This window comes from Pseudopodoces humilis, chromosome 1 (genome assembly GCF_049639895.1).
Source record: "Pseudopodoces humilis isolate 2021_Gansu_Grassland_sample_001 chromosome 1, ASM4963989v1, whole genome shotgun sequence".
NCBI classification, from domain to species: Eukaryota; Metazoa; Chordata; class Aves; order Passeriformes; family Paridae; genus Pseudopodoces; species Pseudopodoces humilis.
Genome location: NC_142200.1, coordinates 71,178,819 through 71,204,053, shown reverse-complemented (window position 1 = coordinate 71,204,053; position 25,235 = coordinate 71,178,819). Strand labels below are relative to the sequence as shown.

The 25,235-nt window shown below is 43.1% G+C and overlaps 1 protein-coding gene and 1 pseudogene across 1 annotated transcript in view; both read right to left on the bottom strand.

Moving 5' to 3' along the window:
* Window positions 1–15,039, bottom strand: part of LOC148185120 (uncharacterized) — a 70,604-nt gene extending 55,565 nt beyond the window's left edge. Inside the window, exon 1 of the mRNA XM_088052610.1 lies at window positions 14,883–15,039. Coding sequence (XP_087908736.1) covers window positions 14,883–15,039 — 157 coding nt within the window. The remainder of the gene's footprint in view (window positions 1–14,882) is intronic.
* Window positions 15,040–15,368: 329 nt separating this feature from the next.
* LOC148185119 (endogenous retrovirus group K member 8 Gag polyprotein-like) lies at window positions 15,369–16,295 on the bottom strand (annotated as a pseudogene).
* Window positions 16,296–25,235: the final 8,940 nt, after the last annotated feature.

Sequence of the window (25,235 nt, the reverse complement as noted above, 5' to 3'; positions counted from 1 at the left end):
CTACAATACATGTTACCTGAACAGCAAAACATTACATAGCTTCCATGCACAGTACACAGCCTAATTTTTAGTCAAGGTTGTAATGCAAACATACTGGAATAAGTAGACAAGATCCTTCACGCTTGAACTGTTTATCGTTTATTACACTGTTGTTCAAGCATATTTGCATGCACATATATTACTGAAATCAGTGTTTAATCCGTGTTCACAATTAGTTTACAGGCTTACAACTGCTTCAACTCATTTGTCATACTAGAGACATCACCTTTTTTCAGACTTTGTCATTCTACTTTTTCAGTGTTGCAGATGTTAGAGAGAATTTCAATAATTCACAACACTAATTTATATTGCTCATCTGTAGATATTCAACTCAGACCCACCAGCAATGTCGTATGACATATAGAATAGTGTAATTATTATTGTCAATAGTGTTTGTTTCTTTTGAGAATTAGTTAAAAATTATGCACTTTGCATATTTGAATACTTTAATTTATCATCTATTAAAGTTATGTTGGAGAGAGAAATCTTCACAAATATCTTGATCAAAAAGTGAAAGCAAAAGGATATGTCATATTAACAGGTTTATGGTTTAAAGTGTATAAGATTGTCTGGAATTTGTTTAATTTGGTATATGAGAGTTTATTCTAAAATGTATAATTGTGTTCCATCTGCTTATACTGCCACTATAATGTGATGTGTTACCTGCCATCAGTAAGGCAGAATAGTTATTTCTAGCTGTCTCTCTTTGACAGAAAGACCAATTTATTTTTATTGTTTTCTTGTCTGGTACAGATGAATATACAGGTACTTTTCTGCCCTGTCTCTATTCTGCTTCCATTAGCTTACAAGCAACAAATTTGGAATTTTCCTTCCCTAGTTTTCCCACTCTAGCAGATTGGTGCTTGAGACTCACTCCACTGTTTAAAAGAGCTTATACGTAAAAAGGCATCAGCTGGGAAGCAAAAAAAGACAGTGATTTCTTCCTAAACTTTGTAGTGAGAGCAGTGTGGGGTAGCAGCTACACTCATGAGCTAAGCAAACCACGTATGGGAAATATTGAGGGACAGGGGTGGGGCAGGGCTCATCATGTGCTTCAGAGGGACCCATGGGGCAGAGTCTTCACGGGCAACCAGCATGTGCCTGCGCTTACTTTCTGTTTACTGTTTACCTGGGCTTCAGCAAGTGTGGTGGTCCACAAGGGCAAGGCAGAGCTCAGGTGTCTCTCAAACTGGCAAGAGGTGTTAAGAATAACAAGGATTTTACAGGTATGTAAAATGGTGACAAGCAGAAGTCCAGGTTGGTTTCCGCTGTTCAAGATAGTCTTTGTAAACCTTGAGATAGTCTTATGAAGCCTGTTGGAGTCAGAGGCACAGAGAGTGTGCCTCTCTGATACCTGGCTCTGACATCCAAGAAAACACTGAATTTCATATAACACCCTGAAAACAACTGTTAAAGTTAAATAGAAAAACTAAAAGTCTAAATGTGTAGATTAGAAAGTTTTCTTAAGTCACTGGGTGAAAAAGTTAAAGTTTGCAGTTTAAACTAGTTTAGAGAACAGAAGACAAGATGGAGGATTTAGGGTGTTGTCTCTTGTCCTTTCTGCTTCATCTTCTTCTTCTAGAGGTTTTTGGGTAGTAGTAAGTGATTGGATAGAGAATACTGCAGTGCAGCATGCAGGTGTTGGGTCACTGGGTCACTAAGAAAAACAATTTACTTGGCATTTGCTAATTGGGTAAATAGACATATAAAAAACCTTTGAAGAAGATCTTTGTTAGCCATTTTGCACCTTTCTATCTTAGTGCATGTAGCTCCTTGTACCTTGTATGCATGTGTTGAGGGTTAGGTGTCCTTTTTTTTTGTTTTTGTTTGTTTTGTCGTTCTGGCCTGCCCGGGGAATTTTTACCCATTATGTGCTGGGGCAACCTAACTACCGGTACTTAGGGGTGATTGACAACGGACAAAGAGTAGCCGGGCCCAGGGCGGGGGGGAAGGGGGCAGAAAAGGAGGGTGGGGACAGTTTTTAGCTGGCTTTTCTTTGGCTTCGGGGAAGGACGTTCGGCGCGGAGCTGCTGCGGTGGAGAGAAGGGATTTTCGCCATCACCCAGACGGAGCAGTTGCTTCTTCTCCTTCTCCCCTCTTGGCTGGTGGCCTCGCACCCCCTGTCCTGCTGGGACGTGTGGCAGCCACCGCCGCGGAGCTGCTGATACACCTCAGCCACCGACCCAGGATCTCAGCTCGTCCCTGCTGTTTCCAGCCGACTGTTCCTCGGAGCCCTGCAGGAGCACCGGGACTGACTGCCCGAGGGGTTTGTGAAAAACTAAACCTCTCCTCCATCCCATCTCAGCTGAGAGAGCTGTCCCGGGGTCCCTGGTTCTGTGTTCTTGTTATTGCTGTAGTTATTGTTTGTTTGTTTGCCTGGTTATACTAGTAAAGAACTGTTATTCCTATCCCCAGATCTCTGCCTGAAAGCCCCTTGATTTCAAATTTATAATAATTCGGAGGAAGGGGGTCTACATTCTTTCATCCCAAGGGAGGCTCCTGCTCTCCCTAGCAGACACCTGTCTTCTAGAACCAAGACAGCATGTAATGCAGATAAGAGAAGAAAAAACAACCAAGTCTGAACAAGAGAAAACTGCCTCTCTCTCATCAATCTCAGTCCAAGGGGGAAAAGAACCCAACTACAAATGTCCTATTAAAGCTCACCAAAATGAGCACAGTTTTGAAGACCATGACAACCGGAGAAACTTTAGCCTAGGAAATAAAAGGAGACTTAGGTAATCTGGTTGTCCCAAGGTAGTTGTAGAGAAGGTAAAGATACTCTCTTCACAAGGATACACAGTAATGACAGAAAATGGGCATAAGTTACTTCAAGGGAAATTCCGCCTAGACTAAGAAAAATACTTCATTCACCATGAGAACAATTATTTGTTGGAATAGTTGCCCAGAGAGGTGATGGAATATCCCTTGCTGGAAATATACAGGACTGTGTTTTACAGAGCACTGGGTGATTTAATGTAGAGTTCAGACAGATGATCTCCAGAGATCCCTTCCACTGCAGACTTTTCTATTATTCCACATTTCAGTGATTCTATAGTTTTGCTCCTTGGACTTATACCACCTGATAACATAATAGGGTGAGACATAAACCACAGAAATGAAAGCACAGATCTATTGCCAGTGGAAAGCTGAATAATGCATGAAAATATACAAAATACTATTATGTTAGGGGTTGTTGGTTGGAGACAGAAATGATGTGAAATCTCAAGGGTCCTCAACAAACAGCCCGTTTTATTGTCTGGAACCTACTTATAGAGTAGGTTCAAAACTCCCAGGTCTAGACAATTGATTGGCTGAAGTTTTAGCATCAGCCAGCTCTTTGACCAGTGATATGTCTGCTTCTGGATTGAACGTGATTGACTGAGGACCTTGCTTGGGTTTGAATCTAACCCATCCCTGCCCCATCTGAGGACTTGTTTTACTTCTAGGCTGGTTGTGTTTGGCGGTCCGATATAGCCAAATTTATTTGGCAGCTACAGGCTAGCTACAACTCTGACAAAATACTATGCATAAATTCTATTAATTATGTTTTCACAGGTGTTTCTGATGGTTGATTATTTGGCCCAGTTTTTGCTGGGAAGATCAGGTTATTTACATGGAAGCTAGAACAAGTTAAATATGAGGATAGGATTTGTGCTTGAAATGTAAAGGATGCTACAGAAATTTGAATCTCTAAGCAAATGACGGGCAGTTCAAGAACTGTTCCAATTAGAAAGCAGCCTTCAGAATTGTATGTCATCTGGAGTCCCTGAAGGAATTTACACCTGATTGCTATTCAACAGGAGCTCCAGTACTTTTATTCTTTAGAATGATATTAGAAATATCTGAAAGTATTGATAAAGTGGCCTCCTTCATATTGGAAACATCCAATACGAGGGAGGCCACTTCATCAATACTTTCAGAAGTTTCTAATCTTTTAGTCAAAGAGCCATTTGTGTTTTAGGAAAATGATGTGCAAGGAATAAAGATGCTAAAAGTGAAAGAGGCTTCCTTCATATTGGATGTTTCCTTGTTTCATACTGAGGTTCCTGTTCCTTGTCCTCTATTACCATTTACATTAAGATCTGTGTATGTGATTGTGTTTTGTATCCTTAGTCACTCTGTTTAAAACTAAAATGGGATTCTTAAAAATAAAAATTTTGCCTGGACTCCATTTCTAAGACAGTGTACCTTATTGCCCTAGGTTCTCTGAAATTCGTGTAAATAAATAATTTCACCTATGTTACTTACGGTATTTCCACATTCCATGTCTTTAACATGATGCAGACTTTCACTTTTTTCCTAGATGTTTCTATTTTTGATCTAACTGCCAACAGCTATATCCTCCTCATCTATTTATTGAAAAAGAAGCCAAAAAAACCAAAAAATGTATCACCTTACAATTACACCTTTCAACTGGACAGACTTCTAAGATTTTTAACAAAGGACAGCAGTTTGTATTTCATCCTCATCATGCTCTTATTTCAAAACACAGAAAATGGCCTGAGGAATGAGGAGCTTGCTGCTTTTACATATTCCTAGTGTTCATGTTGGAATTACAGTGTTTTGGACCATACCTGTACAAACAATGTGGTGTCTGGTAGCACAACATGAAAAGACTTCGTAACAGTATAAGGTTAAGCTATACTATCAGTAAACTCAGACAAAAAGTCCTCAGAGCTAGTTAAGTGGAAAATTGATGCAATACTATGTCAAAGAGAAAAAGTTCTCAGTTTATTTAGTTTAAACTTTATCAGGACAGAAACAAATTATAGATTTATAAATGACATTAAAAAACCCTGCAATCATAATTGTTTTCAGGGTCAATATCAGTAATACAACATATAAATCACAATGCAACACACTTTCAAAATCTATCAAACACCTAAAAATGTCTAAATATTTTTTAATAAGCAGTATCCAAAATTTATAATCATAAACACACACAGAGACAGATATCACAGACCTACCATCACACCCATGGCATCCTCAAAGGATGTCTGGTTTACAAGCACCATTGCTCCTTCAAAAGCACTGGTTACCCTGCTTGCATTTTGTACTGTAAGACATGGATACTACAGACTTATAGGTGTCTGTGTTGCTCTCTATAACCTATTAATTCACAAGCTGTTGAGAAAGCACCTCATGAGTTCTTGTACACAGACAAACCCAAGGTGGGTGACCCTGTTTTTTTTGCTGACTGAACTGCTGCCCCATCAGCTGAAGAGCAGGGAGTTCATGGTGTCTCAGAGGGAATTTGTTCGTGCTGGCCAAAGCAAAGAGATTATGCTGGTGGGGCAAATTCTGGCAGTGTTGAATCAAGTTTTGATGGCTCCTGTTTCCACTCCAAGGTCTCTGATTCTTGCTATGAATTTTCATTATTCTTTTATACTGCTTTCAAGATGAATTTATTCTTTGTTTCTAAAGTTCCCCCATTACTGTTTAATCCTGCTGATGGCAGTCTTTTACATATGATCAGGTTTTGGCAAACACACTTTTTGTGTGTTTGATACACAACATACTGACTTCACTTTCTTACTAACAAAGTGTGTTAGCATTTAATACCAAAAGATTAAGATTATAAAGCTTAATAGAAAAGATTTCACAAGGATAGACAGAATGAATGTTGTCATAATAGAATAGCTACAAAAGACTCCTGCTAAAAGTAGGTAGAAAGACTTCTACTCAAAAAAACATTCTTCTTTGCCAGGAATTGAGAATGTATATAATAAAAAATAAGCATAACACTATTAATACTACTTTAAAATCCCCTCACTTGACTATAGTCTGCATGTATGAGAAGCGTCTGCTGTGATTGCAAATACAGCATGTCTGAAACATGAAAACAAGCTCAGAAGATATATGGTGTGTCGATACATGTCCATGATCAAAAACCCAAAACAGGTGGCTTAAATGTATTTGCACTACAGATGGCACTGCAGATACAGCTTATTTTCTCAACTGCATTGCATCTTGATGGAAACTGACAGTGGTCAAATAAGAGATTTTTAGGCTTCAGGCAGTAGCTTGAGCCTGTGGGTAAGTCAAGTACATAACTTTCACACTCTAGCCTGAGAAATCATAAGGAAGAATTCAAGCAGTCCTTAGAGAAGGAAAGCAACCTTTGCAGGTGTTGTTTGTCTCCTTGCTGTTTACTTGCAAGAGACGGTCAAGGGTTGCTGTTCCTAATTGTTCAATGATGGTGATGTGTTTGTCTAATGACCAATGAGAGTTTTACCTTTCTGGAAAAAAGGTAGGTAAACCTACCTTCTCAGACCAGTTTATAAAAGAAGATCTGTAAGAATAAAAAGTGCTCTCTTTTGCAACTGTCATGGGGTAACTTTACCTTTAAGGTGGTTTTGAGAGCTAAGGAAGTTAAAGTTGCTGGGGACTGATGGGAGATTTTTTCTCCTGACCAATTATCAGTCATTACTGGGAACTGACAGCAGTTTTGACCATTGAAAAGGGAGATCAATTTGTGAACCCTACCTTAAGATGTAAAGAAAGAGGTGTCTTGCTCTCTTTGTTTCCTGGCTGTGAAAGGTAGCAGACCTCCGGCTGGCCTCCCGTTCCCTGCCCAGGCCATGGCGCCAGGTGGGGGCTGGGCTGAGCCTGCCACGTCTCCCGGCCGGGAGATGGGGCCTGCGGGGCTTGCCCTGAGCTCTGGCTGGGCCAGGCCGGTTCCTGGCTCAGCCGCAGTGACGGAATTTACCGGGGACTGCCGAGTAAAGAAGGAGAAAAAGCTCTGGACCTGCAGTGGGCTAAAGCGGCGACTACACTTTCCAGAACAGCCATGAGGAATCTTCTATCGAAGACAGCTCCAGCTCCTGCACCGGCAGAGATCACAGAACTATCTACAAAGCCTGGGCAAGATTTTAAACTTTTCATTACCTAGATGAGACATGCAGATTAATCCTTTTATCCAGAGAGAGAAAAAGAGAGTGATCAACATGTAAAGAGACTTTATAAAACTATCAGAGACAGTAAAGAAAAGAATTAAGTTTCAGAAAAGGTAGAGAATAAGAAGATGCGTTTATGAGCTGAAATACCTTTCTGTTGAAGCTATGGAAATGGGCAATAAAGTCTTGAAAAAACTCCTTTAATTCATGACAGTATATAGGGAGGAATAGAGTGTCCAAAGTGTAAATTTTGAGTAAAAAGTAGAGTGTAATACAGTGAAGTGCTAGAAACAGTGAAGCGAAAATTTGAAGCCTTGGGAGGCAATGAGAAAACTATTTTCTAGTGAAGCTCACAGAGACAGATGAAGAAGACTTTTGCCTTTGAATAACTCATCCTTAAAATGCCATCCCTAGACTCATGGCCCATACACACCTCAGAGTGATGTGAAATGGGAGGAGTGAGCTCTGATAACAGCAGTTCTGGTCAGCTGGCATCAGGGCAATAGAAAACTATAACAAAAGTAGTTTTCTTGTGAGAAACTCCATAAATTAACAGAAAGAGACTTCTGTTTCTCTACAAAGACTAGTTAAAAGACTGTAGCAGGAATTGGGACTGTTTTAACCATCAAAGTTCCAAAGTTTTTGTCTCTTTTATCATGTGAACAAGGGAATGGTGGGTAGTAGAGGATAAAAAGGGGCTTTTCTGGAAGAAGTCAAATCTGTATTGCCCATGACAGTATTTGGTGAGTGATATACATTAGATGTCCATATCTCATCAATGATATTGAAATATTTATCCATGAAGATTTGTAACAGAAGCAAAGGAGTGAATATTTGCTTTCCTTTTCTTCTTGAAATCTAGGAAAATTATGAAACTAAACTTCATGCACTATTTATATATTTATATCTTATAATGTAATTCAGGTGTAGTTCTTAATAAATTTGTCATATCCTATAGCTCGAGGCATTCTGGTGTTCTTATTATTGTAGTTTGCTAATAAACTTTCTTTATTCCTTTTAAGTTTTATGCCTGTTTTGCTCTTGTTCTAATCCATATCTCACAGCAAGAAATAAGTAATCTTTTTTTTGTTACTGGTTTAAAACCACGACAGCTGGGTATTGGTTGAATTGGTGAAATGCCTGATTACTGGGGGAGCTGGCTCTATGAAAGAATTATTCAATAAATTGAACACATAAAAAGCCTTCGCCAGTCTCTCAGTGGGAGATAGTGTCAGAACTCCCTCTCTCTGCTGATCAAGGACCTGTGTGGATGTTGCCACCAGGATGTCATCCATGTAATGATAACAATAAGCTTGAGGGAACTGCTCACAGACTCCGGATAAGGCCTGAGACACATACCATTGACAAAGAGTCGTGCTGTTCTTGCAGCCCTGTGGCAAAACTTTCCATTGATACCTCTGTACGGGCTCAGCATTGTTGATTGTAGGTACTGTGAAAGCAAACTTGTGCTTGTCATCAGGATGCAAAGGAATCGTAAAAAAACAATCTTTTAAAACAAGGATCAGAATTTTCCACCACATAGGAAGCATGGTAGATGAGGGCATGCCAGGCTGCAGCACCCCCATGCTTTCCATGACTGCATTGATCTTGCGGAGATCCTGCAACAATCTCCACTTCCCAGATTTCTTCCTGACAACAAAAACAGGACTATTCCATGTGGTAAATAGAGACCCTTTTGTTTGCCTAAACATGTAAGGTACGATGCTTTGCAAAACTATGCTTTGTGAAATAGGGATGAAGTTGAAGGCTGCTGCTGACGTTTGTATAATTATAAAAACAGCCTTGCAAGCTCTCTTGAATTCCAGAAAGTTAAGCCACTCAGATAAGCCTTAAAAGGAGAACAGCGAGGAAAGGTCAAAAGAGGAAGACTCCTGATCTTCATCCTGCAACCACCAGAAGGCAGAAAGCGACCACCAGTGACCGGAGGCACATGCGCAGAGACACCCGAGAAAGGACACGTAACCCGGAAGTCGGACCACTTAAAAGGGAAGACAATGGAAATCGGAAGCACGGCAGCCGATGGAGCAGAGACTCCCCTGCTGCCCAGCGCTGATTTTTGCTTATTGCTTGCTTGCTGTAATTAATAAAATTTTTTTTCTAACCTTTTTCTCTCTTGAGTGCGTTCATAACAATTTGGTGCCGTGACTCGGATGCAATCTGTAGGACAGATTCTCGGCATTACCGGGGGGTGCCCCGCTATTATTTAGCGGCCCGGCGGAGGGCCGGTTTCTGCCTCGGTTGCACCGACGAACCTAAATTTAAAGCAATAAGCAAAAGGGAGACCGGTCGGCCCCTTAAAATCTGTGCACAGAGTCCGGACGAAGACGCGGGACGCAGGACGCGTGAGTATAACGGGGAACCGTTCGGTCGGGGTCGGGATCCCGGAGTGTGACGACGTGGTGTGTGTGTGAGAGGGGAACTGGCAGCCAGATTCCCCAAGTGAGAGCGGACCCTTCATTAGTGCATTTCCCATTGGCCCGCGAGGGCGTGGGCCACGAACGAGGGGAAGTGAAAGAGACTGTGTGATTTGGAAGGCACTCCGGAAGAATGGGGCAGGGGAAAAGCAAGCCCCCTGTATCTATTAATCTTCCTCCGGTACCTAGAGATAGTCCGTTAGGTTATATGTTAGAAAATTGGCAGTATTTCCCGGGAACAGAGAATAAAGATAAGGCGAAAATGATTCATTATTGTGTAGAAGTATGGGGAGGAAAGGAAATTTCAAAGAAGGTATTTTGGCCTATATTTGGATCAACCGAAGATTGGGTTAGACAAAAGTTAAATTCCTGGGTAAACACAAAGATCCCCTTTAGTTCAGAGGAAAGTGCTTATGCAGAGATCTGGGTAGTAAATCCTGAGGTTTTTATATTTAAGCTGACAGAGAATTCGGAGGAGGGGAAGGGAAAGAAAAAGAAAACTCGGAAAGAAGATACTTTGATAATTCCCCCTCCATTTGTACCACCACCTCCTCCACGGGCCCCTCCCCCTCCGAACCCCGAGGAGGAGGATTTAGACGTGCCAGATGTGGGGCCTGTTACCAGGAATAGATCTAAAAGGAAACAGGAGAACCTATTCCCATTAAGGGAAATGCCAATGGGTGGTCCCCAAGCTGGAATAGGGTTTATATCTGTCCCTCTCAGTTCGGGGGATGTCAGAGAGTTCAAAAAGGAAATGGGGCATTTGCTGGAAGACCCATTGGGGTTTGCAGAAAGAGTGGATCAATTCTTAGGACCCAATATGTATACGTGGGAGGAATTACAATCTATTTTAAATATTTTATTTACGGCAGAAGAGAAAAACATGATTAGAAGGGAAGGAATGCACATTTGGGATGCTCAGCATGCCCAGGGACCACAGGCAGATGTAAAATGGCCCCTCCAAAATCCCCATTGGGATCATCAAAATCCAGCGCACAGAGTACATATGCAGGATTTGAGGACTATTATAATTCAAGGGATTAGGGAAGCAGTCCCAAGGGGTCATAATATCAATAAAGCTTTTAATGAGAGACAGAAGAAAGATGAAACTCCTACAGAATGGTTAGAAAGGCTAAGAAAGAATTTTCAACTATATTCAGGAATGGATCCAGACACCCAATTGGGGCAGGCACTGCTTAAAGCACAATTTGTGGCAAAAGCCTGGGAGGATATCTGGAGGAAGATAGAAAAATTGGATGGGTGGCAAGACAGAGGTTTGGATGAGCTTTTGCGGGAGGCACAAAAAGTGTATGTTAGAAGAAAAGAGGAGGCTCAGAAGCGGCAAATTAAGATGATGGTGGCTGCTGTGAGAGAAAGTAGAGATCAAACCTGGGAAAGGAAACAACAGAGACAATAGACTCTGATAAAGGTCCCCACTTTACATCAGAAATAACTCAGGAAGTGGCAGAAGCATTAGGAATAAAGTGGGAACAACACACCCCTTGGCACCCTCAAAGTTCAGGGAGAGTGGAAAAGATGAATGGAGAAATAAAGAAGCAACATACTAAGCTAGTGATGGAAACAAAACTATCATGGGTCAAGTGTATTCCACTAGCCCTTCTGAATATTCGAACCCAGCCAAGGGCAGATTTGGGAATTTCCCCTTTTGAGATGTTATATGGTATGCCCTATAATATAGAAGAAGTTCAAACACATCCAAATGTGAGTGATCAATACATCAATGAGTATTTGATAAAATTAATGAAGTTCAAAAAGGCATTGTGGGAAAAAGGGATGCTAGCTCAAAGACCACCATTGGATTTTATATTACACCAGGTACAACCCGGAGAGTGGGTGCTGATAAGAAGTTTGAAAGAAAATCCCCTAACACCGAAGTGGGAGGGGCCGTATCAAGTCTTACTAACAACTGACTCTGCAGTTCGAACAGCGGAGAAAGGCTGGACACATGCGAGTCGAATAAAAGGACCTGTGAAACCACCAAAATCTAATAACTGAGAAGTGGGTAGCCCGACTGGAGACTTGAGACTTAAGATGATATCCCAAACAAAATAACATCCCAGAACTATTAATTTGCTTAGAAACTTATGAATAATAAATTCCATAAAGGCTTTTATATAGAATATAAGATACCTCCATCTAGTGGTGAGGAAATATATAATAGAGTTGTTAAAATAGGCTGTACGTTATGCCAAAATTGTTACCCTTTTGTCTGTTTTAAATGTATAATATGTGAAGAACTCTGGTGGACCCACTGTCATAGAGGCTACCCACCAAGAGGCATGTGTAGCTCTTGGTACACTGCCCAGAGGGATCTCACTGATTGGGCTCTAGTAACTAGAATACAAGCAGGAGAATTTGAAAAGGGATCAGAGAAGTGGTGGGCCATCTACTCAAAAGGGGTCAATCCCTTGTATTATTGTTATCATCCAAATGAACCTATGCCTTTTGTAGCAAATATAGTAGCTGGGTTGTGCAGACGGTGGCTCCAGAAATTAGAGTGTTATACCCCCTTAATAGAGCATAAAAGTTGGGAAAAATACATACAAAGAATTAATAAAAGAGGAAATAATTCCCCTCCTGAAGAGTACTCTTGCTGTCGAGAAGATGATACGCCCCGTGTCCCGAGGCAACCGGCTCGACGGGAGAGGCAGAGGAGTAAAAAAACCGTGGAGGGAAGCATTCCAATATACATGGGACCAAAGGATCATGGTTCTGGAAATGTCACAAGAGTGGGAATGAGACAACCCAGCGAAGTAATTTCTGGGGAATCCAAATTGACACCTCACAAAAGAAAAGCCTCTATTATAGTAGGGGAAGCCAATGCTCATTAAAGAAGTCAGTAACATTTATAATCTTAATCAGCACATTTAATATTAGTACAAGCAAGACTCATGAGCCCTTCAATTGGTCCTTAATCTGATGGGAAGACCAGGTCATTATCCAATCACAGATCACCTCTGAAGCCCCTAGCTTTCAAGTTACACTAGACTCTCTCATTGAGTGGAAGGGTACTAGTTATAAACCGCCTGCGTATAAGGTACTGTATATGTGCCCAGCTTCTAATCCAAGCAGAGGATATTGTAATTACCCTGGCGAATTTTATTGTAAATATTGGGGCTGTGAGACAATTTCCATGGGGTGGAAGGTACAGAACCCAGATAAGTATCTAAAGGTTGAAAGGGGTCCACACGGATGCATAAAGCCCTGGATAGGTCCCTCGGGGGCAGTAACATATGTTGGGACTTGCAAATTTCACTACATCAATATAACAACAATCCCAAAAGCCTAGGTGGTTATTAAGACGAACCTGGGGTCTCAGGGTATGGGAACCCGGAAGGGATCGGGGAGTACACATTCTTATAAAGAAAGAAGTAGTTCCCCATGATTCGGGATTTGTTGGACCAAATCCAGTGGTGTGGGGAGCAGTAGACCCCAACGTAAGGAATCAAAATAACCATTCAGAAAAACTAGAAAATAGCACCCAAATAACAACCACAATAGGGACACCCCAAGAATATGGGGAAACAAGGCTGTTTGGAAAATTTTGCAAGCTACCTTTAAAGTGTTAAATGATACACACCCAAATTTAACTAGAGAATGTTGGTTATGCTATAACATTAACCCACCCTTTTATGAAGCCATAGGCTCCATAGCAGAACCAAAAAGAGCAAACGGCACTAATCCTGCTGCCTGCTTATGGAAATCAGGAAGAGAAGACACCCCAGGAATAACATTATCTCGAGTCACTGGAAAAGGAAAATGTGTGGGAAATGTGCCCCCAGATAAAATTCATTTATGTCAAACAAAACTACAGATTAATGACCCTCGTAAGCCAGCTCAGTAGCTAATTCCAGCACCTAATACTAAATGGGTTTGTAACATTTTAGGAGTAACCCCATGTGTTTTTATAACAGCCTTTAATGAAACCTACGAATTTTGCATACAGGTTATAATAGTTCCCTGGATTATTTATCATTCTGAAGAATATATGTATACACAATACCAAAATTCAAAGTTAGTAAAACGAGAACCCCTCACGGCACTAACAGTAGCCGTATTGCTAGGTATAGGAGGGGCTGGATTAAGAACAGGTGTGTAGCATCCTTAATGAATCAGCATCAGGGATTCAGAAAGCTTAGAATTTCAGTAGATGAAGATTTAAGAAGAATTGATAAATCTATAAAAGACCTCACAGACTCCCTAGACTCGTTGGCTGAAGTAGCCTTACAAAACAGAAGAGGATTAAATTTATTATTTTTACAGCAAGGAGGCCTGTGTGCAGCACTTAGAGAAGAATGTTGTGTATATGTAAATAAAAGTGGAGTAGTAAGAGAAACCATGGCTAAATTACGAGAAGGACTGGAAAAGAGAAAAAGAGAGCAAGAAATGCAACAAAGCTGGTGCGAATCCTGGTTTAACTATTCTCCCTAGTTAACAACTCTAATATCCACTATAGCAGGACCGCTAATTTTACTAATCTTAGGACTTATGTTTAGACCTTGTATTTTTAACAAAATCATTAGCATTGTGAAAAGCAGGTTAGAAGCAGCTCACCTTATGCTAATACGAGCCAAATATGAAGCCTTAAATGGAGAAGAGACAGAAGATTATTTAGAGTTAAGTAAAAGAGAACTACAAAGATTTAACGAACAAAAGTAAGCAATAGAAAAAAGGGGGGAATTGTGGTAAATAGACCCTTTTGTTTGCCTAAACATGTAAGATACGATGCTTTGCAAAACTATGCTTTGTGAAATAGGGATGAAGTTGAAGGCTGCTGCTGACGTTTGTATAATTATAAAAACAGCCTTGCAAGCTCTCTTGAATTCCAGAAAGTTAAGCCACTCAGATAAGCCTTAAAAGGAGAACAGTGAGGAAAGGTCAAAAGAGGAAGACTCCTGATCTTCATCCTGCGACCACCAGAAGGCAGAAAGCGACCACCAGTGACCGGAGGCACATGCGCAGAGACACCCGAGAAAGGACACGTAACCCGGAAGTCGGACCACTTAAAAGGGAAGACACAGAAATCAGAAGCGCGGCAGCCGATGGAGCAGAGACTCCCCTGCCGCCCAGCGCTGATTTTTGCTTATTGCTTGCTTGCTGTAATTAATAAATTTTTTTTTCTAACCATATCACTCTCTTGAGTGCGTTCATAACATTCCACAGACTAGTGGAAGGCTCAATGTGTCCCTGCTGTAACTGTTCTTGGACTAATTCACGAAGGGCAACTAACTTCTCTTTTGCCAGGGGCCACTGGTTTTCCCAGGTGGGCTTGGTCACCAGCCACCGTAAAGGCAGCGTGGAAAGCTGTGTGCCCTTCGTCACAGTGGCCCCCATCAAAAATGTGTCCCAATCCACACCCCCCATGCTGCCAAAACATCCCGCCCCCAGAGGTTAAGTGGAGCTGCAGTGACATAAGGCCGGACCATAGCTGTTTGCCCTTCTGGGTTTTTGGTCAGCATGGACCACTGGCTCACAAATGTCTGCGCGGTACCTCCCAGTCCCTCAATGGTCGAATCCACAGAAGTCAAGGGCCAGGACGGAGGCCACGCAGAGAAGGAGACGATCGTCACGTCTGCCCCGGTGTCGATGAGACCTCGAAGCTGAATTTGAGGTGGGCTGGCAGTTGGCAGACTCAGGGTACACGACATTTGAGGCTGCTGAGTGGAAATGCAGGCAGACCAAAGGACCTGGGGCAGTCCAGAAGATCCAAAACTACCATCCCTGCGAGTCCGGTCAGCAGTCCTAGGGACACAGGACTTAAAAGGCACAAGCTGAGTAATGCGAGTTTTTTCAGGGATGGTAACGGGGGGGAAGGAGTAGAAACCAGGGCACAAATCTGTCCCAAAAAGCATCAGTGACTCCTGGGTGTACAAAATCCCCTGCAGGGTCGCACTAGATCTTCCCACAAGCAGTGCACTCAAACCTTGACCCAGAGGACCAAAAGCATCCAGGGGAACCTTATAAATGTGACTAGAATCTAATGTAACTGTTGTCGCGGTGTATACATCCACTCCGGCAGCCCCTTGGGTGCTGCTACTAAGCTGGCTGAGTAGGCCTGTGGAGGGGCTGTGCCCTGGGAACACATTTGTGTCAGAGCACAGTTCCCCTGTGCGCTCTTGTGCACGTTTCCCGAATCCATCAAAAGCTGACCATTGGCATAATACCTAGATCTACATTGATCAGGAAAATGACCTGGCTTGTGACATCTATCACACAAGAACTTTCCCTTTCCTTTTTTATTGTGCTGCACCTGCCAAGCCTTACCCTGAGCATCCTTTATGCTTCCGGGAACCACCCTGGCAGCCTGGTTGTTTTGATACAAGAGCAGCAGCCAGAGCAGACATTTTGTGCCCCACAGAGCCCACACTTTGGCACAGGCTCGGACCATCTCTGGTATTGAGGGGTCTCCTGGAAGAGCCTCTATGATCTTCCTACAATCCTCATTAGCATTATCCCTTGCTGGTTGTTTACACAAGAGCTGTCTCAGGTTATCATCTTCAACCTGTTTCTCCAAGGCTGCTGCAATTTTCTCAACAAATGGCAAGAAGGGTTCCTTTAAACCCTGAGTGATGGTCACATATCGTGCCCTGGGAGCAGCTGTTTCTGTAGTCTTCAGCAATGCTCCAATACCAATTTTCTGCCCTTGCTCCAGGACTCTAGGGTCCCAACGGGCCTGGAGATCAGGACTGGAATACTCACCCACTCATGTAAGGGCCTCTAATCTGACCCCACATCTGGGATCGTGAGCAGGCAGACGCATATTCTCGTCTGCAGCCCTCTGAGCCATCTGCCTCCAATTATCTTCAAAAACTTTAAATTGCACAGGCTGGAATAATACTTGAGCCAGGTGCCTAATATCAAATGGAGCAAGCAGATCAGTGTCTATCACCCTGATGATCTGCATAAACTTGGGAGATCCGAGCCTGTATCGTGCTACCTTACTCTGCATATCCTGTACTACCTTCCATGCCATCACATAATGCCTGTCGGTCTGTCCCGTATTCGGGGCAGCCTTAAACACAGGAAAGGCTTGGGCAGCCCCCTGCGGTGTTTCTTCGACTTCCTGATCCAGCCGGACCCAGTCATCAGAAGCCGAAGCGGCTTCCGGTCCTCCCTCCGTCTCCCCCGCCCCAGCACCCATGGTGTCAAAAATCCCGGTCCCGGGTGTTCCCAGACTCTCAAGCAACTCCCAATCCCCCACTTCCAAAGTCCGCTGTTTCACCACGTCCCAAAAACGCCCTGGACGCTTCAGATACGCGGCCACCGGACGGGGCGGGGACTGCCCGAGATGGTCCCAGGGTGGGCTTGCAGCTGGGCCGTTCTGGGCACCAGAAGAGGTGGGCGGGCTGGCTTCTTTGGGCGGTGTGGACTGTCGCTCGGAAACCAAAGCAGGAACGATGTCAGGACAGCAGCAGCGGCCCCGGGAAAGGGGCGGCGCCAGCACAGACATGGGCCTCACGGAGGGCAGCGGGGGGGCAAGGGGGCCCCCCACGGCTGCCCACGGCGGCGGTCGCAGCGCCAGTGAAGGCACCGCAGAAGGCGCAGGCGGGGGCGGGTGGTCTCCGTTCCCCGGCCGCCTCTCTGTCGACGAAGCTTGCGCCCTCAACTCCGCGGGTGACGGATACTTGAACTCTCCTGAAGAGGGAGGTTTCTGGAGCACAGACTGCTTCCGCCCGCGGCCAAAGTCCTCCGAGGCCCCGGGCAGAGCCGAGGGAGCGCTACGTCGCTCGTCCTCGGTCCCATTCCCCAGTCTCTAATGGTGTACAAAACAGGCACCCCCGGCATCCGAATCTTCCATCCCGGCATCACTGTCCCCAGACTGGCACCGCTCCAACGCTTTAAAGAGCGCGCCCCAGGTGGCTGCCAGGCTGCACACGCTGGTGTCCCCTTCAGTTAACTCAGACCACAGGCGGTCTCCCACTGACAGCCAAATCTCGAGGTCAAAGGCTTTATCAACAGTCACAGTAAAATCTTGTGCTTCTACCCACTGGAACAAAGCACGCATAGCATCTTCAGAAATACCGAGTCCTGATATAAATAAGCCCTACCTGCAGTCCATGTTTCCAAGTGTTCTCTCCAGCCTCTGTTCCAGGTTCTGAGACGGTCCGGATCCGGGCCCCTGCCGAGCTGTTCCTCGTTACTCCTGTCTGGCCGCGCCCGGGGTCGGGGACGCCCCAGCGACCGGAACCGCCGGCCAGGTTTTGCACGTGTTCTTTCCAGCCTCTATTCCAGGTTCCAAAGCATACTGATTCTGAGTTCCATGCCAAACAGCTCCTTGTTGCTCCTATTGGAAACTTCCAGACGCAGCAGCCGGGGTTAGAGACTTTCCGGCATGACGGCCGGAGCCGGAGATCTCCCGATAAGGCAGCCCGATACGGCAGCCGGGGTTCGAGACCTCCCAACACGGCAGCCGTAGTCAGAGGCTTCCCGGCTCGGCAGCCGGAGTTCGAGATTTCCCAGCACGGCGATCGGAGTCGGAGGCTTCCCGGCACGGCAACCGGAGTTAAGAGACTTCCCAACATGGCGACCGGAGACTTCCCGAAACGGCGGCCGGGGTTGGGGACTTCCCAAGATGGCGATCGGGGCTTATGCAAATCAGCTACTGAAAAACACCACCTCGGACAAAAAACCCGATCTATGGAGCATCGGAACACTAAATAAAGAAACTGAGAACGATGCCCTAAGGTCGGGATCAAGGGACACTACCCACCAACTCCGCTTTCCTCGCCATGACCGCGAAGAGACTCGCTAGGGATGACACCCCTGGACTTTCGAGCCAGAACGGGACTCCGGGTTTACCCGCGAGGATGGAGATCCCGGCTTTGCCCACCTTGCACTCCGTAGGAAGAGCGGTATTCCTTCTTCTCCGAGCTGCTTCAGGGAGCGACGGCGGTGTGCGCGCGACCCGTCGGGCCCCCACCCCCAAGCTGATTCCAATAAAGGTTTTAAAACAGGAGAAGAAGGTCTCCTGGCCCTGTTTTTATCAGTCCCATGCGCGGCAAGGCATCCTGCCACTCAGAGAAGACAAGCTGATCATCAGTGGAATTGTGGTTCCCCATTGTGAGAACCGTCTATCTTGACAGCCCACGAACGCAAGTAGAGAATGCAAGTACACAGACGCAGTGGCTTAACCCGGGACTTTAAGCTCTAGCTTCGCCAAGATAAGCTGTTCCAAGCCCGCTCACTGGCAGGGTTCTACTATCCCGTTGGTCTAAAAACCAGCCCCCTCCAGGGGAGCCCGGGAGATTCTCACTTACCCCTCTGTGGGGGAAGGGGGTGGCACGTCGTCAGTTGGCTGCACTGCACGTCGGAGGTCACCAGATGTCGCTCTATTGGGAATGATGAGAAGAACGACACAGACTCTCTCGTGGAGTCAGAACTGGAGAAGTTTCTTTCCGGTTTATTACCTCAGCTCTTTTTTATAGACCGATACTGAAAAGTACAGAAAAGAAAACTCTTATTGGTTAGTAAACTAACACATCACCATCATTGGTCAGTGGGGTACACCACCCCTCGACTTTCTCTTGCAAGAAAACAAGGAACAGACAAACAGCACCTGCAAGGCTGCTTTCTATCTCTGAGGATTGTTTTAATTCCTCCTTATGAATTCTCAAGCCACTTTCCCAGGCAAGACTGAGAAATCTATGTGGCCTGCAATTTCCACAGGCACCGTGCTCTCTGTTTCAGAGTTAGCATCCACAGACCCACTTGATAGAATGGTGGGCCTCTACGATAGACTGTCCCGTAGGGGAGTGTGGTATGCCCATGATGTGCTGTACACCCCACTGATTTGAAAACTGGTGGAACTGGTGTGAGGTGTAGGCAGGGCCATTATCTGTTTTTATTTCTTGGGGAATGCCCAAGGTGGAAAAGGACAGTAGATAGTGTTTAATTTCATCCTTTGTTTTTTTCTCCAGGATGGGCTAAAGCAAAGACAGCCCTGGAGAAGGTGTCAATAGACACATGAATATATTTTAATTTCCCAAACAGTGCACAGTGTGTCATATCCGTCTGCCAGAGCTGGTGACTCTGCAATCCTCGAGGATTGACTCCTGCTCTGACAGACATAAGGGCATATGCTTGGCACGTGGGCACTATGGATTTTGCCTGGTCCCTAGTGATCTTAAACATCCCTACAAGTGCAGGTACATTTTGGTGAAAAAATTGGTGGCTGATCTTAGCCTACTTGAAGATATTTCATGCTTTGGGCCACCATAGCTAGGGCACCCACTCACCTGTTACCCTCTGCTATGAAGCCAGGAAGGGTGATGTGGGAACTTGTATGCATAACATAATAGGGATGCTTTCTATGGGATAACAATAAATTAAGTCATTAAGTGAAAGTAAGTCATATAATTGGGGGTTGGAAATATCTTTTATAATCGAGTTTTCTGCCCACTGAACTACCCCAGCAACACAGGCTGAATTGGTGGCCAAATTCAACAGTTCATCAAATTTGGAAAAAGCTCTGACCACTGCCACTAATTTGGCAATCTGGGGAAATGTATGGAGGATTTCATTGTCCGACTCCCACCACTGGGTAATGTAATCACAGGTTTGTGGGAACTCCCAGATCTGTCAGTGAAGGTGGTCAGAGCCTTCAATGGAATTTGGCATCTCAAAGGTTTTGGGACCAAATTGGAAGCCAAATTAAAACACTTATGTTTTGGATAATTAATTAGGAGTTGTCCGAGGTAGCTTTCCAATGCAAATTGGAGCAGTTCGGATGTTTCTAAAAGCCAATTTCGGTGGTCTGTAGTACGGCATAGATATAAATTGTCAAGGTCCATCCCAGCTAGGGTACAAAGAACCCTAGTTTTTATAAACAACTGTTGCAGTGTGTTTCTTGTTAATGGTATGTTCTGTTATTGCCCAAATTGATGGTTTGGTCCAAACGAGACCATCCCACTCCACATTGTCAATCTACTCTGAGTCCTCTGTCAGTCCTACTTAGGCCCACTACATGCTTGGAATTCCACTTCAGAAATCCCCTAAACTTCAACGCTTGATTAGTCCATGTGACCCAATTTTCCTCCCCTACCTCCCTCATTGGATGATGATTTTGTGAACCCTGCCTTTTACCCTGCCCAGGATATCTCTGATTAACTGATGCTTTGTACCCTCCCTTTGAACCGCCTCCATATTTCAGCTGTTGCACGCTCACATTTTCTGTCTTTTGCCCCCAAGATTCCCCAGAGCAATAAATCCTCTATCATTCCATGCAAAAGACCTCTCTCTTGTCTTTGCCTCCTCAGAGCGAAGACTGACAGCCAAAAAGCCATAGAACAAGTGTTCTAGCTGCACCTAGGGTCATCCTGCTCCTGGGGTGTGACCTACTCCTGTCGCAGGCCGAAATGTTAGAGCCAGATAAGCTCTGGCCCAATACGATAGAACATACTAAAATAAGTATTCTTATTTGCTTAAGAAGTAGATATTTGCACGGAATAGCATAGTTTGAACACTGATAAGGGGGAGGAAAACTTTGATTTTTTGAGTTAGCTAAATATTAGTGAGAAATAAGAGCTAAATATTTTTTGGGTCATATTGTCACTGTTCTGGGCTGTGGGGGGATAATGCTGTTCTCAATAGCTCTGTGAGCTATGCAAAAGAAAACCCTGCAGGAGTTGGAAAATTTGACAGATGTATTCCACTTTCTACCTACATAACAGAGACATTTATTCCTGCTATAATGTTGCACATGTCAGTAGACATTTCTGAACCTAGGAATATCATGATGCAGAAGTCACAATAATGTAAGCGTAGCACTGACATTAACACTTTTACTATACTATTTTTTATTAATAAAAGACTTGTATAGGGTTTTAAAACCACCTACATTCAGCAGTCCAATGCTGCATATTATTAGATATGAATATACTTCTTCCTGAAAGTCATTGTTATTTATAAGCCTTTGAATGTATCTTCCAGAGGTGTGAGGTTTGACCAGACTTTTCAAAAGTTTATTTAGCAGCTTGGGAGTTCTAACAGCCTGTTTAATAACACTTCAAAATTTGAAAAAACATTTTTGATGACTTGGTAGTTTCTCCTGCAGAATCAATTGCATGTGAATAATTTGTAATAAACTGTTATGTGTATTACAAAAGTATAATTCTTTTCCTGCCTTCCATGGTTTTACTATGGAGTAAAACTGTCTATGGATTTTAGTCAGTGTTTATCTCATGATCTTCTTTACTTGATCTGAAACATTGCCTTGAATCAATTCATAGGCTGATACGTTATTACAACAAAACAGTTTAAATCAGGTGTGAGATGAAATTAAGTTTTCTGCAATAAGTACTTAGGAGAAGAAGGAAGTTCAGGACTTGTTTACTTGAAAACTTGAAAAAAAAAAGCCCAAAATCTTTTACCATTTATCTTGCCTGTTAAATGTAAATGTGACATACAGATTTTTGAAAACACAGCAGTGCATTAATGACAGATTACCAAAGTATTGCAAACTAAATTACTGCAGCAAGTTTAATGGAGGCAGATCTTTGTCTCCAAGACAACTTATTTTTTTCCAAAAACATACAGAATTGTGAGATGACTCAATCTTCCCAAGAGTGGCCTGGCTAGCTCAGTGATGAGGTTTCTCTTCACTCTGGGTTCGAGCCAGCATATGTTTGTGGGGTTCACTGATTTTCTTCAAGAATTCAAGTCTATAAAGCGAGTAAAGAAATCGGGGGGGACTCTCTCCTTGGTTTGCATTCCACAGTTTATTTCTGTGAAGGGGAATCCAAAGGGCAAAAGTCAAAGTATTTGGGGTCTGGGGCGTCTCTTTTAACAGGGTTTCTCGGAGGGAGGGAACATCAGAGAGGGAACCAATTATTTTTCTCAGGTAGTACATCTTACAAACTTTCTACAAATCAAGGTTACACACACCAAGATAAGACACCAACTTCTTCAAATGCCCACAAAGGTGTAGGAATATTCTCCACAGAGGGGCAGAGGGGGAGAGAGGGGGGAGGCTGGTCTCCTGGCAACACAGGAGGGAAAGAAAGGGAAGGTAAGCATGCCCCCTCAGCTTTCATAGCTCATAGGCATTCTGGGACAGGAAAAACAGTTACAAAGTTCCGTATTGGAAAAAAGGGTCTCCTGGGCTAAAGAAACTTCAAGCAGCTGGAAATGCCAGCAGGGTCCTCTCTTTACTCTATCTGGCCTCTCGCAGTGGAGCTGAGGAGAAAAACTTCAGTAACCATGGTAACTTGACTTCAGGTAAACAATTAGGAGAAAAAGAAGCAGGGGGCGAAATCACAACTAAAAGAGGGGAAAAGATATATTTCAAGCTATCAACTACTAACATAAACTAACGTAACATTCTAATAACTTTACTACAACACTGAGATGATAGAATTTGCTTAAATGAGAAGTTGGTGACTGGCCTACCGGTGAAAATTATTGTCTCCATTGATTAAAAAACAAAGTCAACACCTCTAAGACTGAATATAAATACATAGCCAAAAGAATTCTCTTTAATATTTTTCCTCTGTAGAGATATACTGTGGAATGGCAATACCATGGTGATTGATGAGGACCAGTTACAGAAGACATATTAGTTAGACCAAAGGGTCTTGATTGATTGAATGAATCATTCAAAGCCATAAGTAGCAGATTCCAATGAATACAGCTTATTTCTGAAAGATTGCTTGAAGACAGAATTCTTTATATTTATGAAGATGATGGAGCCCTGAAATTCCAATTAGATCCCCCAAGTGGCTTTTAAAATATTTTTTCATGTTAAACATATTGCCTTTTTAGAAGAGCAAGAGATGTATGTGTGGCATCCTTATCTGAACTATAGCTCACAAAAGAAAAACAGCCCCTAAGGATAAATAAAGCTGGCATCACCTGATTTTCTTCACAGCACAGAGCAGAAAACAAGGAGTAGAATACAATGAATTGCCATGTCGAGAAGTGTTGCTAGAGGACATGAAGTATAGTGAAGGACATGAAGTCACACACACAGCAGCCACAGAGGTTTTTTCATGAGGAAAAAACCCCTTTATTTCGGGGTTTTGTCAACCCTTTTATAAGATGTTCTGATCAGGTCACCGTGATTGGTAAAAGGAACAACACCTCCCTCACCCCATCAGTGGGACAAGAGAGAAAACACTCTCAGAACATCTATGTCTTGTTTTGGGAAAGTAAAACCTTATTTACACAAATAGTTCTTGAGAAAGACAGTTCCCAAAGACTTTCCCTTGGGAACAATCAGTCCGTGAGAGCTTGAAATTCTCTCAGGTTCAGAAATCATGTCCACAGAGAAGTTAGAGCTGCTTTCACATTTGGCTTGCACTGCCCCAAATGTATTTTCATTGTAGATCATTTCTCACTTAAGTCTCTAAAGCCAGCTCCTCTCCACCGGCAGTTAATGTGTTCAGCAGTATAACTTTATACAATACGTCCTTAACATGAGAAAAGGATCCAAGAAAGTAAATGCTCACAATTTAATAACTAAGAAGATTCTTTAGTAAATCACATGGAAATGTTTGTGTTGCAAAGCTGTCACAGGGTTCAGGAGTAGTAGAATTTTCTATGTTATTTCCTGTTACGGCAGTATTAAATCTCTTATAACTACATACAGAAGACTTTGTTTTCCAAGTGTGCTTGCATTAAAGAATGTCTTAATTTTTGATCACTGTGAGAGAGCAATTGCATCTGTGCATACATATGCATACAGTCTAAGACTGCCTATGTACTGGCACTTGGAAATTTAAGAAAAAATGGAAACCCGGGTTTCGCATCAATTCCTCTAACAATAGAAAACCACTATTTCAATCCAAACAAAGTGATTTTATAGCTTAAAATTCCAAACTTCCACAGAAATATCCCCCTAAGAGAGCTATTCACAATGTAACAAATTTAGGAATGGAAAGACATTTGATTGTTTATAGGGTCCAGTTTGGGATGGTGTTGGTAGCAGGGGAGGGGGGAGCATATTACAATGGCAGCCCCAAGTCAAGATTCTTCTTTTAGTAACTAGTGAGTGTTTTCCTTATCTTGGTTTTGACCCATGAGTTTCCTCACTCCTATGCCTCCCCTTTTCTCTCCTGTTCCACTGGTTGTGTGGTGATGCAGAAGTAAGCAAGCACCTGGGTGGGTCCTACCTGCCAGCAACTGCCTGGGTCAACAACACACAGATAGCAATTTTTAAATTCTTTGGCGTTTTAATCATAGATGTGGAATTTGTGTAATTGTTAAGTATTTTTTCCCTAATACATACAGTGCATAATGTATTTTTAACTACTAATTTTAAAGGGCCAATCACGAATCCAAAAGAATTTCCCTATCCAATAACTACCAATCTTATTTATTTTTATCTTTCTGGAGTATAATAAAAATGCAATTTTAAAATTTTAAAAAATCCATTCTTTGCTGGTTTACATTGAGATTCCTGGCTGTTCTGCTTAAGAGTGCAGCCTCTTGCTTTAGCCTTTGTGCTGGCAGATTACTCTGTTAAACCACAGCTCCGAAAGGCTGGATGATAGCCTTTTTATACGCAAAGCTGTTCCATTTTTTTAGCAGATATTTCCCATTTCTCTTTTTCCAAACAGTTTAGCTCAACTCATTTTCTACAAGACTACCAGTATAGCAGCATAAGACAGTAATGATTCTTAATTAAAATAGAGGGCTACCTCCAGTCCAATTTGAGCAGAATCCAATTGTGAAAGAAGAATTGTAGAATTTAGAATCACACATTTTTTGTATCTCAGATCTAGTAAAGTGAGGTAATATAATTGTCATTGATATGACATTAAGATGTTTAGGGTTTCCAGAACTTAAGCTGCTGCAACACAGAGATAAAATAGGAGTTTAATTTCCTAATATGCTCTTGCCAAGTTTT